Source organism: Jatropha curcas, chromosome 2, assembly GCF_041381405.1.
Source record: "Jatropha curcas cultivar XTBG-Jc1 chromosome 2, XTBG_Jcur_1.0, whole genome shotgun sequence".
Lineage (NCBI taxonomy): Eukaryota > Viridiplantae > Streptophyta > Magnoliopsida > Malpighiales > Euphorbiaceae > Jatropha > Jatropha curcas.
Genome location: NC_143152.1, coordinates 18455429 through 18472747, shown reverse-complemented (window position 1 = coordinate 18472747; position 17319 = coordinate 18455429). Strand labels below are relative to the sequence as shown.

General features: G+C 30.5%; 2 protein-coding genes across 3 annotated transcripts; one reads left to right on the top strand and one right to left on the bottom strand.

The window, feature by feature from the left end:
- Positions 1-1016: 1016 nt before the first annotated feature.
- On the bottom strand, positions 1017-5273 carry UBC22 (ubiquitin-conjugating enzyme 22). Of its 2 annotated transcripts, XM_037638351.2 has the most exons (8): positions 5110-5269; positions 4951-5019; positions 4666-4739; positions 3921-4065; positions 3766-3843; positions 3455-3567; positions 3135-3238; positions 1017-1556 (listed from the first exon to the last, which is right to left on the bottom strand). In XM_037638351.2, the coding sequence occupies exons 3-8, from the start codon at positions 4666-4668 to the stop codon at positions 1184-1186; spliced, it is 816 nt and encodes a 271-aa protein (XP_037494279.1). In that variant the 5' UTR covers positions 4669-4739; positions 4951-5019; positions 5110-5269; the 3' UTR covers positions 1017-1183. The 2 variants fall into 2 exon arrangements, with proteins under 2 accessions (XP_037494279.1, XP_012079614.1); XM_012224224.4 differs by lacking the exon at positions 4951-5019 and having other exon boundaries at positions 5110-5273.
- A 7238-nt stretch (positions 5274-12511) lies between these two features.
- On the top strand, positions 12512-13837 carry LOC105640022 (calmodulin-7). The gene is made up of 2 exons (XM_012224226.4): positions 12512-12740; positions 13356-13837. The coding sequence occupies exons 1-2, from the start codon at positions 12665-12667 to the stop codon at positions 13727-13729; spliced, it is 450 nt and encodes a 149-aa protein (XP_012079616.1). The 5' UTR covers positions 12512-12664; the 3' UTR covers positions 13730-13837.
- The last annotated feature ends 3482 nt before the right edge of the window (positions 13838-17319 follow it).

The following is a 17319-nucleotide window of genomic DNA, read 5'->3' as shown; positions in this document are numbered from 1 at the left end:
ATGAAAAGGCACAAAGGTTCTTTGCAAAAATTATATCATGGGTTTTTATTATCTTTTTAGCCATTTCAAATAATGAGATAACAAGCACTGGATTGGTCACAAAGTGAAGCAACATGATTCAGCCATGGATGATTTAAGATAAGGATTAAAAAGAGTGATCGGGGGATAAGCCAATCTGGTGGAGCCGAGATGGAAATAATATATTGTTTTCTTGTTGGTGCTAAGAGGGGACCTTTTCAACATGATTATGAAAGAGCAAGCTGTCAAAAACAAGAGCAGTTTCAAAGAAATCAGTAGAAGCCCTTCCATGGGTTACTCACTCTTGGTGATATATCAGCAGAAGCTAAAAGCACCAACCACCTGTTTATGTAGATTTTCCAACTTCTCTTTCACTTCCCTCTCTCTTTCTCTCTCTCTCTCTCTCTCTCTCTCAAGATTTCCTTCTGTAATAGAAAACCAAGAGAAGAAGAGGAAATTTTATAAAAGATATTATTAAAGAAGAGACCTAGGCATCCAATCAAGTGAACAATAAGTTTTATCATAAACCAACTTTAATACTTTTATTTTTATTTTTGGTGATTTTTCGATGTCATTTTTTAGCTGATCCTTTCTCGATATGAATCATTTGAGAGAATTGCACAAATTTTTGTTCTAATAGAGATTCTTAGATCCATGTATGAAATTTTTTTTTTTTCCACTTTTCAAAATTTATTTAAGTTTTTCAGAAAATAAAAATTTAAAAAGAACCTAAGGATATTTATATCTTTTCACAAGCCACTTAACAAAAGTAATTTATTTTAAAAAACGTAGAGTAATTAATTTTGGTATAATATGAGAACAAAATTATAATTTTTCCCTAAATTAAAATATACAATAGATTGCAATTTTAATAGTTAAAAATGTTGAGTAGATATATTTTTATATGAATGTAGTTGAAGATATCACTGAACTTTTCTTAAAAGTTCAAGGATACTGAAGTTAAAAACTTCAATTTTCTTTTGAAACCACAATGCAAATGAAATAAAGAAGATAGGGCTTGATTTAATCCATCACTTGTCCCAATTGGAAACATTTCTTACATCAAATACCTATTCCCATCAAATTAAATGCGCCTCCAAACTCACGCAACAAATAGCCAGGGAAACTGATAATGGTGGTTCAATCATGTATCCCCTTCTTAACATTACAATCTCTTTAAGCTCTTTTTTCTTGCATCCATTTTTTTCTTGTCTGCCTGAGCTTTTGCTGCTCCACCTTCTTTCTTCTGGAGACCTACTACAGGTGTTGCCACTGCCACAGCTAGAGATCCACCAACTCCTGTCTCAGCAATTGGAGCTGCAACCGCTACCTGATCCTGACTATTTCCTCCTTTCATAGGTATTGTACAAGGAGCCAATGGGGATGGCAATGTTATTGCAACAGTAACTGCTGTGTTCTTCTGGTCACCGTTGAGAACTGAGGTGTTACTTTGATCAACATTCAGCGCTGTAGTAGACTCTGAAATAGCTCCCGACTTCAACTTTGGTTTTGGTTTGGCATGAATTCCAGTGTACAACCTGTATGGTTTTTGGATGATCAGCCAACATTTCGATGATAGTCATTTAAAAACCACGGTGAAAAAGCGTCCTAGTAGTCATGTCTTCATGAAAATCTAAATAAGATGCAGGATTACCACATTCCACAGCAATCAAGAATGCCTAGAGCTTCTTTGATTAGAGAATTATAACAAAAGAGAGGTAAAATAGATAATTAGATACTCAATGAAATGGAATAACTGTTCTTCTGTGTTCCAAAAACTTTGGAATTGTTAATTACAAATATTAAAAGTATTACATATTTAAAATTTCAACTAAAACTTGAATCATAAAATTGCTAGTCTATGGAATAACTAATACACATCTAAATTTGAACCATGACTGATATTAAATATTAGATTCCCAGCTTATTCCATGTATGAAATAAAAGTTTAAAGAGATTTACTATTTAGTCACTCTATTATAATGAAATACACTAGACCAATGCTGTATTTTTCAATAACTAAATTAATTATTCCTTTTTTTAACTCCGTCTAACTGTTTAATCCCATTAGCCTTTAACTTCCTTTTACATTAGTCAGATTACAAAGTCAAAAAAAAAAAAAAAAAAAAAAAAAAAAACCATAAATGTAAATATTTTTTTTTTTTACTAAATTACCCCTGAGTTCATAATTACCCATAATTCTGCAAATTGACTTTGGTTAATTGGGACTTAGAGAAGCTAAATGGACCCTTCGGATGAAGCTTTGATAGAGTTAGTGTGGATTGATTTAGAGGTGGATGACTGGAGAAAACTTTTGGGGCTTTAACGATAATTGGGTGATTGGTTATTGAGAATTCAAGGCCAAGGTTGTTTTTTTGGATACATAATGCATAGGAAATAAGAGTTCAAAGGTGTTGCAGGCACCGTGTGTGTGTGTGTGTCAGGAAGAGGTTAAGTCTAAAACTTGTCATCTCATTAAATTTAAAGTTTTATTTATTTAAAAAATCTTATGGAGTTCTTTCTTTTCATTTTTAGCTTTAATTCTTTCCTTTTTCCGGCTCTAAAATACCTACAGATTGAGATTGGATTTGAGTTTAGGGCGGAATAAGACAGAAAAAGAGAGAGAGAGAGAGTTAAGTAGTCAAGAGAAAGTCAAATTGACAAGTGGCATCAAAAAAAAAAAATTGAAAATCTATTACGGGTAAAATTGACATTTCAAGACTATTTAACTAAAACTAACAGAGGGGCTAAGTAGTTATACGAGTTAAAATAGAGGAACCATGATTTTACTTTTAAAAATACTAGTATTGACTAGACTATTTTAGTATAACATCAATTTCTTGATTGGAAGAGTCGTGACTGCAGCTACCTAGCAAAAAACATATGAAAGAACGTCGATATGGCGTACACCAGTTTCTACCACACTAAAAGATAAAAGAATCTAGCGTACTCAGAAAACATTTCTAGAGGATCCACAATTTGTATTATTTCCATGGCCAAGATAAAAATAAAAATAAATAAATAAATAAATAAAAGGTTACTGTGATACTTATGTGTAAAGATCCATTGTTCTCAACTATGACAACACAACAGGTAACAAGATGAGCATTGCTCACCTGGCATGCCTAGCATACTCCTCATAATTTTCTAGCAGCATCTTGCCAGCCTGCTCGTTTAAAGCTGATTCTGGAAACGGCTCAATCAATAAACATCTAACTACCTGTTTACCACAAAATTCAGTTCAAGGGAAAATCAAATTTTATATAAATTTTGTTTTAAAAAGTAGAATTTTTTTCTTTTTTTGGTAAAAAGTAAAAAAAGAACTGCTGTGATCTCAGATAATCTCCATCAAACTGCCAGGTCTTGCTCCTATCAATTAAAGGAATAATATGTAAGTTAACGGGATCAATTAAATAACACATTCAATGAAACTTACAATGAGAACGTGGCGCAGTCCAAGACTTGGATTCCAGTCCTTTTTTAGCGTATTGACACAAATTTCACCATTGGTTGCAATGTTCGGATGGAAAATCTTTGTAAGGAAGTACCCTACATCATCAAATTCACTCACAAAATTGCATATTAGCTACTGAATTAGAACTCAGTGTGCACTATCAAATATTAGAAAATAGCTAATGACACCAAATTTTCCTTTTCCACAAAGAATTCAAAAAAGGAACTAAATTAAGGACCTAGAAGTCTCTACAAGGTAGTATTATTTCATACATAGAAATTTTATCCACAAACCTTTGGGAGGAGAATGTGGGAAGTCACGTGATAATATCAGCTTCATGCGGAACACACCATTCTCATACGGTGTTCCAGCTGCAAGGCCAGAAATCTCACTTGAGTATGAAGACTAATTTATTAGAATGTAAACTAGAAAAGAGGAATACACATGCCTGGCCCTTCAATGTCAGCATATATGGTTGAAAAATCATCATCATTTACTCCTACTTTAATACCCTCAGGGGGAGATTCATCAAGGTTCTTCAGTTCTTTGGCAAGTTGTTTTATGACATTTGGGGGAAGATTCTCATTCGTTGCCTTAAAACAATAATAAAAAACACAAAATAGAGTTAACATGGTATGATATACAAATGGCAGAAACATAACCCAAGCTCCATGTATTAACTCAATGCAAAATGCTGAAATCCCATCTGAAAACGGTGGTTTTCAGGCCTTATACTTTCCCTCCTATGTAAATGCCACTCAAGTTTGATATGCTGCTTTGTATTATGGAAACTCTAACCTTAAAACAGCCTGAAAGTTTCCTTGTCCCACCTTAATTATTTTCTGCTTATGTCCGTCGGAATTTGGAAATTTTTCACAAATGTTTAGAGAACTGTTTTTAAGTCATGCATTCAATCTATTTGCAAAGATATTAAAGTCATACCAAAACTAAGTCTTTCTGAAAGGAGAAAAAAGGCCTTAAGCTTAGGCATATAATATGATCAAAACATAAAGACAGAAACCAAGAGGCAGCATTCCTGCAATCATCTTGAACTTATAGCCAGCAATCCAAGGCTTAACTAATGGACAGCATTGTTCATAAACTTTTAACTAATGAGATGGACATGGAGTAAAATATACTTAAATTCCTAGAACAAATAAAGGGTCAAAGCTGCTTGAAAGAAGAAAATTTACCATGGCCACAGAAGAATTAAGCCTGTTCTCTTATTTGATAAGAAATCAGAAATAAACGGTCTTTAACAGATGGCCTGTAAATATAAGATGAGATAAATCATTGTTTCAGCTTAGCCCTTTGCCTCCATTGTTAACAAAAATAAAAAGACTTGATGATAAGTTAAGGAATAACACAATTAAAATTTGCAATTAAGAATTTTCAAGACACGACACAATTGAATTTGCAACCCAATAGGGTTTTAACATAACAGATTTCAAATAACCATATTCTCCGTTTGGATAAACCTATTCTGGGATCGCCTTCCGATCATCCGTTACCGTTACAAGACAACCGGTACAGAGAAACTCCGCCATCTGTATGTCGAGTACTACCAGATGGAGAAACCATCAAATCAAAGACAGAGACAGAAGAAAGAGAAGAAAAAAGAGATAGGAAAACGAAACCTCTCGAAATTTCAAATGGGTGTTCTGAGGAAACTTCAGATTTGAAAGATTGAATGACTGATCTTCAAGATTTCTGCCTGATCTATGAAACACCCAATTCGCTATCGAGTTGCCAAAAGAGAAGTATCGTTGGTGGCGAGATCTACCTTTACATAGTTTTTTTTTTTTCAATAAATTAACGTCACATCATTTCATTTATAAAAAAAAATTATTTATAAAAATTTTGAATTACTTGCATAATTTATTTTTAATTAATATATAGTTTTTAAAAATTCTATTTAATATTTTTTGAAATGATATTTTTATTAAAAAATAGAAAAAATTTAACATTACATATCCTAACAAATAGGTTTTCCATATCGTAGGCTGGTAGCATCTATGATATCAAGTTGATTTAATATATTTAAATTAATTATAAAAAAATATTTTAAATGTATATTTTATTTATTGATATATTCAAAATATTGTAATAATACCAAATTCATTTATGTAAAATTTATCTAAACTTAAGTTTTTTTTTAAATAAATCCCGATTTGCCTAGTATACTTGTGATTCAGAATAAAAGGATAAAAAATTAACTTTTTAGCTCAATTCATCTCTTCAATCTATAATTCATATTCAATTTGCTCTAAAAAATCTAAATTTCACACGGAAATTTTGATAATAGACGTTAATTAATTAAAGATTGATATGCCACTTAAATCATATTATTTTCTTAATTTTGATACTTTTAACTTTTTATTCGTTTCACTTATAACTTTTTAGAAAATTAAATTAATTATTTTATTTCAACATTATCCTTATTTAAATATTTTCATTAAATTTATAAAATTAAAGTACTTTAATCATTTTCTCAATTTTATGAAAAAAAATTTAAAATTAACTTACCTTATATAATGACATATTGTAATGTGACGGGACAATATTAATTTGTGTATTTCGTAATTTTTATATGATTATACATTTTATACTAGTACTATAAAAATCCTCAACCTACCGTATAGGCCCACAGACTGACAGACTAAACAAATAAAAACGTGCCATGTGTGTCTTGTCTCCTTTGCAATAATTTAATATAAAACAATTTGTTTTTGTTTATACATGCTTTATTTATATTTTATTTATAAATAAATAAATTCGAAGATTAACCAACCGAATTGTTAAAGCTAACAAGGAGATTGAGATTCAAAAGCCAATTTGAAATTCAAAAATCATGCATTGTGGCGGGATGATTTTATTATATATTTCAAATTCAAAACATATTAAATTGGTTATTAACACATATCATATTTTGTTAATTTCAATAAAGTAATAAAAAAATCATCCAGACGTTTGTCTTCACTGAAAAAAGTTTTCTTTTTTTTTTTTTTTTTGAAGAACAATAAAAAAAGTTTTCAATTTTTAATAATTCTGAAATTAATTTTATATAGACATTTGAGAAAAATCAATTGATAAATCCGAAGTTGAAGAAGATTATTGGTTATAATTGTATCTTAATTTATAATTGTAATTATGATTTTATACCCATAATATCTTATCCATTGTTAACAAATATATATTACTTTTAAAAATTTAATAAGAATTATTATCACACAAGTTACTATTTCTACAAGCCAAAATTATTACTCACATTGCAAAATTTTTTCATAGAGAGCTAAAATATATTCGTCATTTCGGTGTTATTTCAGTGTTGTTCGGACCAGGTAAATCAACTGTATTGTTTCTGTAACATAATATTGATAATAGCTTTTTAAAAATTGAGTAAGTTTTTTTATGAAACGATAAACACTTTAATATTTAGTATTCCACAGAAATTAATTAAATTATACTCATTATTTTTTTTCGAATTCAATTAATTAAATAATTAATTTCATTTTTTATCATTTTAAGCTAAATAACTCATTAAATATCTATTTTACTGAATACTTCTAATTTAAGTCGTTATATAAATAACTACATACTAAAAGCTAATAGCTAATACTTAACAATTAAGAACTACTAAAATAATTACTATTGCCGAGCAACTACCTACTAAAATCTAATAAGTAACATCTAGCAACTATCAAAATAACTACTATTGTCGAACAAGTCCTTCATACAATAAATAAGAAATTAAATATAATTAAAAAAGCACATAAAATATTATAATTATACAAACAAATAAATATTGCATATAATCTAATATTTCTTAATGAAAATAGTATACATGACAACAAAATAATAAAGATATTTAACATAGACAATAACTTTCAATAGGAAATAAGATTTATTTACATATTGAAAATTACAATGAAAATAACAATTAGCGTTTAAAGTTTTAAATATGTTATTGTAATTTTAAAATTCGATCCATTTAATTTCATTTTATTTTTTTTAAAATATTAAAATAGAATCATTAATTGTAATATTAAATTTATCTCTTTGGAGTTCTCTTCTTGTGAGAGTTTTTGGGTTTCCGCATCTTTGTGGCTGGGATTCTCCACCAATGAGATTTGTTTTTCCTTGTTTGAAAGTGTTCTCTGTCTGGTTTTTTCACGATTTGGGGCTCTAGTTTTCTTCGTCTTTCGCCCTTACATGTTGATCTCATACCCTGTCGTGTTCTTGTGTTTCCCTCTATTACCCTGTTTTTCGTATTTCTCTGTTGTTTTGTTTAGTTTTTCATTTTTTTTTTTTCCTTTTTACGAGGTTGATCTCCTTTCCTGTCGGTTTTTCTTTCGTATATTTCCATCACCATCGCTTCTTTTTGTTCTTGTTTTCCCATATTGGTTGTGTCTAACTTAGCTCTTGTTTCTTGTTTTTTCTTGTAGGGCACATCTCATCGTATAGCCTTTCTCTTCATCCAAAATAAACAAGGCAACCGTGGATTGAGTGTGTTTTGATTTTTATAATGGCTAATAACCCAACCTACGTAGAGGTAGAGGTCATTGATCTTGGTGATCCCAGTGTTGTTTTGGAAGAGAGTAAGAAACATCTGTTTGGCCGGTAAGCAATGGACAAAATGCAATTTTTAAAAGTTTGTACTGATGGAGACTATGACTCGAGCATAGAAGGCTAAACATGGGGTAATGGCTCCTGTCAAGTCAACTTGCGAGTTGTTCAAGCTCAGCTCAAAAATAATTTGAAAATATTCTACTCGAATCGAGCTCGAGCTAATCAAGCGGAGTTTAAGCCTGACGATATTCGACTAGGAAGCTCAACGAGCTTAATTGAGCTTTTATATATAAGATACATTTTTAGGGTTCATAAATTTTGAAACCTTTTTTTATTCTTTGTTTATGTGACATTGCTCTTTATTGTTATTGTTTCTATGCTGGTCTCTCTCTGTCTCTTTAGTCTCTAGTCTCCATGCTTCTCTCTCCCGCTTTTCTTCCTCTCTCTCTACGCCAACCAATCTGCTGTTCTTCACTCTAGGATTTCCAACAATTTGCATTCAATCAATTGCCTAAGTTTCTTTCTCTATCTCTCTTTTATTATACAATTTTATTATATACAATTTGAACTTAATTAATCTAGAATTAAAATTTTTTCCAATAATCTTGTTAGATTAAATTTTTTTTTTATTATAGTTCAATCATGTAGGTGAAGAAGAGACCATGATCACAATTTTATATATGCATTGTTGAAGCTATATGTCCACTTAAAAATGAAAAGCAAAATATTCCAAATAATTCGTGCTTTTATTCAGATGACCAGGTCTGATATTACCTTGGCTAAAATAATTTACAAGCTTCTTTACAAACAGGTCTTTTAGATTTTAGATTTACAACCAAAAGGAATAGATGGTGATCAATTATTAATCAATAAATAAAGAGAAAAAAGAAATAAAAAAACTGCTCCTACAAGTTTACAGATTTTAGACTATAAATTTAGATAAAAAGATAATTTTTTAGTTCCAGCTCCCTCTACATCGACAAATCACTTTGATCCCTCGGCTTCTTCCACTCTGACTGCTTTTCAGAGTCCCATTATAGATCTTGTAGATCCAACCGCTTAGGTTTCTTTTTTATTACCATGTTTATTTTGTATATATTACAGTACAATTTTTATGATTTTCTTCGCATATTAATAATAATTTCTTTTTGATAATTTAGTATTTTTTCATTGCTACCATTGTTTGTGTGAATTACTTGAATCAATATATATTGCCCTTTTTGACAAGTGAAAAGTTTTTATTGTCTAAACTTAAAATTTTTTATTTTTTATTCCAAAAAATAAATAGAGATGGAATAGCGACGAATCATAATATTTTGAAAAGTGATTGGCAACAATTTTAGCAACTGCTTTGCGATGGACCATTAAACATTAAAAACGAACTACAGCAACCGATTAACAACACTGTTAGCGATGCATAACATTCGCTCCATTTAGCTACCAAATAGTGACTACATTTTCTTTAATGGATGGAAATGATTCAACGACTGCTTTGTCAATATTAGCGACCGATTTTCTTTATGATTTATAAATTGGATTTAGTATTATGTCATAGTCTATATATATCTTTTTACATGTGATACTAAGAACATAAAATAATCATTACCATTATTGTATATTAATATTTTTCTATTTATTATTTTTAAATATTTAAAGCTCTAATTTTAATTACAGCACTATTTTGAAATACTTATATATGTATATATATATATATAAAAGTTGAAATAAAGAGAAAGTTTAAATTTTTTTATTAAACATTCTATTTTATTCACATATAATTATATTATCCTTAAAACATAGTATTTTCGAATTGTTTAAATTATGCACTCTATCCAAAATATGGACATAATTTTTCAAATTGAACACAAATTATAGTCCATACATCACATTGCACTTTGGTTGCTATCTCCTTCATAGTAATCAAACATATATTTATTATTTTATAACTTTTCATTAACTATTATTTTTCGTGAAGAAATTAGAGAAAGACTTTTGCAGCCATTTTTCCTGTACTCAATGTGGATCAAGGCAATAGGACGACAATGATGGTAAGCCATGCTTCTTTCAAATTTTTCTTCATCTTTAATGTTATTACTCTCTTTACTTCACTAACTGTTTCATAAATGCAATTGTTATCATGATGTTTACATAGCTCTTGATCTATTGATGGCTTAATTCAAGACAACTCTGGTTAGAGTTGATAAAAAAACCAGAGAGACGCATAAGGGAGATGAATGTGATTAACAAATTAATGTGATTGGCTTATGTGTGCACTTGAGTCATATTTGTAACCTCATCTTATATAATGGTTGGTCGAAAATATGAGTGGGCTGCTATTTTGGTTACAATTGTAGGAGTAATAATGGCTTATGTTCTTGGCATGATTGACTTATTGTATGTTGAAATCCAAAAGGATTCACTCAATGAAGAAGAAGGACAAGCATGCACGAAAGTGTGGATCCAACTCATGGCAACACTCGGACTTTCCCCTTGTGTTTTAGCCAATGTGGGATTTGCATAAAAGTGCGGATGTTGCACTTCATGCCCTCTATGGGACACAATGTCCTCACTGAGGTTTGCTTTACCACTAGCCAACAATGTTTGGCTCTGATACTAAATTTGGAAAGTCTGTAACATTCCAGATCTAGTAAAATATTATCCGCTTTGGATCCAACCTGCACGGTTTTATTTTTAGGCGAGAGCCTCACTTTTAAGCCAAAACATGTCTTATTAGTCTATATTTACACATCGTTATGTACATTACTTCCACTTTGTACTTAACCGATATGAATTCACCTAAGGATAAGCTAACATCTGAAGCTAGCACATCACCTTATGCAGATGCTACACCAGCAATTTTAGATCCACATCCAATCTAATCCTGCATTGGATAATTAATTTAATTTTTATATCCATTCCAAATTTGTTTAATTAATATCTAAACTTATTATAAATAAATTTTTGTAGATCGAATACCTATAAAAACTCACTCGTTTGTATCCATAGTTAATGCTTGATCATTTACAAATTGGCAATCCAATAAAAGGAACCAACAAAAGCAACATAAAAAGTTGAATTTATGAAAAAAATTTAGATGCAAAGAAAACTTGGAAACATACAATTTGGATTCAGTATCAACATTTGTGTTGGTGGAGAAAAAGAATTGGTAGTCAACATCACACTAGCAATCTCATGAGCTGAATAAAGAAAAATTTTAAGTCACTGTGCCTCCAAATTTTGAAAATTCTAAAATTACATACCGTTGGACTCATTATCTATATATGCATAAATATTATATTTCAAATATAAATATTTTTTAAAAAATAAAAAAAAGTATATATATAGGATTATTTACCGATAATTAATTACCACCACAAAAAATAATTGAATAAAGAATCTTGACAAGTTAATCCGAGTATACAGTGACCCTCTAAAAGTAAACAGTTGTTGTCAATTCATAATTTCGGGTTTTTCCAATTTCTTGTGCTTTCGATTATGATTTTTACCAATTTGTAGGAAGTTTCTCTAATCTTGCCATGTGGCTTCCTCATATGGTTTACTCCAATATTAGCATATCATTTAACCGTGTTGAATTTCGCAGATCTGAAATTTTCCTTTTTTATTCTGAATTTTGAATTTATTTTGAATTACAGTTTTACCCTTACTCATCCATCTCATTTACCAAGGTTTTTAAATTCATCAAAAAGCAAATTGTTAAGATATATGATTCTATTCCTCTTCTAAATTATGCATATTAGAAAATAAACTCAATAGATTATTTTGATAATTCTAATATATAAAAATAGAATCAACATTCCGTTAGTTGAATTTAAATTGACTAAATAAATGCAAACTAAACGAGTTAAAATTTTCAGACGGAAAATTAAATTGAACCAATTTATTTATAAAATAAAATCAAACTGAGTTAGTTTTATTGTAATTTAATTTTTTTGAGTGAAGTCACTTTGATTTTTAAGGTTTATATAATAAAAATTGAATTAAATTAAAAAAAATTGAAATCAAACTGAATTTTAAATAGTGAAACTAACCAGTCGATTTAATTCAGACTTGCAAACAAACAATAAAATATAAACCACTTATATATCATTTGTATCTTTTAAATATTAAAATTTAAAATTTACGTTTTGATTTCATAGTAAAAATAAAACTATTTAAAACTATATGTTACCGATTCAATTTATCTATATTACATTACTTATCTTAATGAACACACAAAATATATATTGTTGAATTAGTAAATTCAAGTGCTAAATAGAAAAAAATATTAGAAAACTAATTTTGAGAAGCCTTAAAACATTTTTAAAGAATAATAAAAAATATAACAGGAAAAGAGGATAAAGGGCAAAATGGAAAATTTGAATATCTACTAGAAAAAGAAATATTGAAAGTTGTCTGAATGGAGAAAAAGCATACGCACAAATATTCTCTCTCTTCTGTGTCCTTTAATGCTTGTTTTTCTCTGCCTATAATTACGCTCTTATTTCCTTTCTTTAGAATTATATTTTCCTTTGCCTTATTTTATTTGTTATTCTTCTTCAAATTACTTTTAAGAGCAAAAAACAAGAAACTGATTTCTAAAGAATAAAGGAAAACGAAGAAGAAATGGCGGATCAGCTTACCGATGATCAGATCTCCGAGTTCAAGGAAGCCTTTAGCTTGTTCGATAAGGATGGAGACGGTTTGATTCCTCCCTCTTCATCTATGTATATGGCTAGATCTAGCTTCAATTGTTCTTCGTTATGTCTTTTGTTCTGCTATTACTTAATTTTATAGATTTTGGTGTATGTCTTTAACTACTCTGATCTGATGTGCTGTGTTATGGTTTTTCTTTAGCCTGATCTTGAAGCAATTGTATGTTGGAATAGTCTTATCACAATTGAAAATTAATGTTGATCCATTTTTATCACAGTATGCAACTACAATTGAAATTCGCTTTACCCTTTGTTGATTATATGTATATATTTGAGAATAATGATCAGTTTGCCCAAAGTTGTATAATTTACTCAAAGTGCAGCTTTTGGATCGATTTCAACAGGAATTTTTAACAAAAGGATGAATTTGGCCCATTCTTTTGCTGTCAATTCTAATGAGAAACAGATAATTAGTTTTCTCTAAGCTCAAATAATAACAAAGTGATTTGGTTGAACGCATTTGTTCCAATAAAAAATGGGTCCAAAAGATCATCTTAAAATGTTTGTTAGGGGAGAAATCATGAGATGCTTGACTGTGGCTATTGAAAATAAATAGAAGCTTAAGTTTTTGTCTTTTATAGTTAGTTGATTTACAATTGTAGGTTGCATTACCACAAAGGAGCTTGGGACAGTAATGAGATCTCTGGGACAGAACCCTACAGAGGCAGAGCTACAAGACATGATTAATGAAGTTGATGCTGATGGGAATGGGACTATTGATTTCCCAGAATTTCTAAATCTCATGGCTAGGAAGATGAAAGACACTGACTCTGAGGAGGAGCTAAAAGAGGCATTCAGAGTCTTTGACAAGGATCAAAATGGTTTTATTTCTGCTGCTGAGCTGCGTCATGTGATGACAAATCTTGGTGAGAAGCTTACTGATGAAGAAGTTGATGAGATGATAAGGGAGGCAGATGTTGATGGTGATGGCCAGATAAATTATGAGGAATTTGTCAAAGTGATGATGGCCAAATGATCATCCAATTCCCATCAAAATGGAAATGAGAGGATTTTAGCAGATAAAAGAAAAGAAATCCTGGTTAACTAAACTAATATAATTTAGTTTTCTATTTCCTTTTTCTTATGATTATTTTTTTTTATCTAATAGCTTTGAATCAAGCTTTTAATAGTAGGAGTAATCTATCAGTGGTGATGGATTGTTTGGCATTCCTTTAATATGTCCTTTTTGTCATGGTCTTTTTAAACTTGAACTGCATTGGAGGGTTCATGAAATCTATTGGATGACTTATTCAAATTATTACCATGGTTTAAAGTTTATTTTCAATTGATGTGGTGTTTGTTTATGCTTATTCAAGTTGGTAGGTCCAAGTTTCTTTTTGTGTATCAATGGTTTAGTTAGGTTGGGTACATTCAATTTCTTACAATTGCTAATTTTCTTTAGGATTATTTGATTTGAATTTGAGATGTTTCAAATCTAGATTATATTCTTAAGTTAAGCTTTTCTTATTTCTATTAGACTTGTTAGTGCTGAAAAGTTTTGATCTAGCAAGTTTCTTCAGTGTTTCACATGTGCCTAATGCAAGACTAATGTCATGAGCAATGTCTTATTAGAAGTTCCAAATTTTCAAATGGAAAAATCATAAATCTATTTACTTTTCCCTGAAGCTGAATGAAATAGTTTTGCAACTTTTTTTAGAAGACCAAAAACCATATACTACAGGTAATTGCATTGTGGCCTTTTACAATTTTTATTTTGTTAACAAAAACTTTAAAAACTAAATATTGCACCTCTGCTTGCAAACCTAAGGCAAATTTGACAACCAACAAGCACAAGCCTTGCCTAATAAATTATTATTATTGAGCTCACGACTTTTCCGAGCTTGGTATTATCATTCAAGACTGTGAAAACCTTTTGGCTAGTAGATTTAATATAGGTATTAGATGGATTAAGAGACAAATAAATGCAAGGGCTCTTTTCATTGATAGAGTTGCTTACAATTGCGCTCGCTTTACGGATGTGATAGTATCCCTCTTTGTTTGGTTGGTTTTTATTCCTAATATATGGGAAGTATGCCTTTTATTTCAAAAAAAAAAAAAAAAAGGCAAGCGTTATCTTTTCTTGTATACACAATGGTTGCTCACACTTGGAGGTATATTTAGCTCTTTATAGAAAAGATGGAGACAGGATCAAGTCATTTGTATTACAAAAGTGCTTAATAGGTCAAAACAAATCAATTCATTTATATGTAGATGATATAAAGATGAATGAGTAAAAATTATAGAGCGGAAGACGGTGACTACTATTGGCAATAGATTAATGGATGTTTTGTTATGTGTTTTATCATATTAAATTTGTTATTTTATTCTTCCAAAAGCGGAGATTATTTTTCTTATGATAATTTCATTTCTTTGGAGGAGAAAAATATTTTCTATTTATCTTTTTTTTTTTTCCACTGCTCTTACCTTTAGGCTTGCAACTAAGTTTTAAAGAGAATGATTTCTTACTCCATTGAAGTTCAATTACAAATACATTGTATTTTAGACTTAACAAATGCTTTCCCATTTAGACTAAGTTGTAAATTAGGAGAACAATAATTGTAAACAGTTTATTATTTCTCAACTTTCTATTGTAAATGTGTTCTTCACATTCTATGTCAATACAAATCAGTTATAAGAGGTCCGGTTCAAACCGATAGCAAATCAGTTCAAAATCGAAGATTAACCTAAGTTATAAATGTAGTCTTTGCTCATTCTTTGGCTATAACTCTTTCCACCTATAGAATTATATAACAAACAAAGTATCATAGAAAACTAGGTGGACCAACAGTATATCATGAGCCAATCTATGTTGAAACGGGCTTCAGACCACTTGAAATGGTCCAGAACTAAATTGAACTGATAAAATTTGTTCTAAGCCAGGCTTGGCAGCTAGCCCAGCGGCTGGCCGCTAGTAGAGGTGCAACCATGTTCCCACACTCTTATACTCTAAATCCACGTTGAAAATGCACAAGTTCTACCCTTCAACCTTTGCTTACCTATAACACACATTATGCCGTCCTGAAAGATTAGATAATAGATTTCACATTTTATGCCAAATGCTAAGATACAAAATCAAACTTAAACTAAAAATATGAATTAGGAATACTCCAAGTCTTGCATGTTTAACAAGTCTATAATTTTACTTAGAAAATAATTTGAAAAATCCTATAGAAAAACTTCATGAGTCCTCCCCTCCTAAAAACTGACCTAACTAAAACCCTGTGAAAACAAGAAGCATTTTTAATCATTTAACCCAACCTCAAGAACCACAAGTTTCAGTTACTCAACATATCAATTCCATATTCTAGACATAGTTAATATCAAATCCTAATATCACCCATAAAATATTTCTTTCAACAAATCTATCCATAATCCACCCTGAGAACATTCATGAAATATAAAGATTCTAAGACATAAACACATTCTTTCAAATCTTAATTAAAACAATAATCCTTAATCAAATCCAAACTTCAATATTTAAGATTACATGCTATAACTAAATACGTATAACTGAAATATACGGAACTAAATCTACCAAAATAGAATCTTCAAGCTCTGATGCAGGATCTCATTTCTGACTTGCACTCTCAAAGTTTACAACCTGCGCGTGATAGAAATCAACCCGCTAAGTATAAAACTTAGTGGTGCTCAACGTACTCAACGTCCAAAAATGACATTCAAAAAAATTTTTTTTATATAAAAACCATGAGTTGTAAGAATCCCATATACTTAATACATTACTAAATCATTTATCTCATTTTAACATAGGGGCCTTATACATACTTAAAAGAATTAAAAGCAAATTAGGAATAATTGAGACAGTTTTCAGAGGGGCTTAAAAAGCTAAACGGAGACAGATGAGCACATCCACTGAAGTAGAGGGCACCACATGCCAAAGCATATAATCATAGCCAAATCCAAGTAGCAAACATTACTAAATATCATATATCATGTTAACCTTTCTCAAACCATCAAATTCATACCAAGTACATAATAAGGGCCAAAAAATCAAGTTTATTCATTAAGTTTATCTTATTTCTCATTGTTGACCTTGATCTCAGCACTAGAACTTAGAATATATTGTCGCGGTTCCAACTGCTTGAGAATCAGCTTGATTGGACATTGTTTGGGCCTTGAACCAGCCTTCGAAAGCGAAGCAACACAGAAAATAAGCAAAAGGGCAAAGTCATCATTTTTTCCCTAGGTACTGACTGGCTTGTTCTCGGTATCAAAGGCCTTAGCGTCGGTATTGTTCATGTGGCTCAATACCACACCAATCGGTACCATCGTAGAGCTCTTCGGTACCAATTGGAGGCCCATTGGTACATACCTAAAGCTAGGGTAGGCTATAAAAGGCATGCTCCCCCCTCATTTTCCACCCCTCTTATTGTTTGATTGAGCACTTCTCAAGCTTCAACGACTCTCATTCTCCCTTGTTTGAATGATTCTAAGGCTATAAAGTCCCTTTATTGTTTTTCCTTAGTCAAGCCAAAGTCCAACTTGGTACTCAAAACTTGATCCTTTTAACTTTCACTTACATTTTGGTCCTCATTGGCCCAAAGTTCA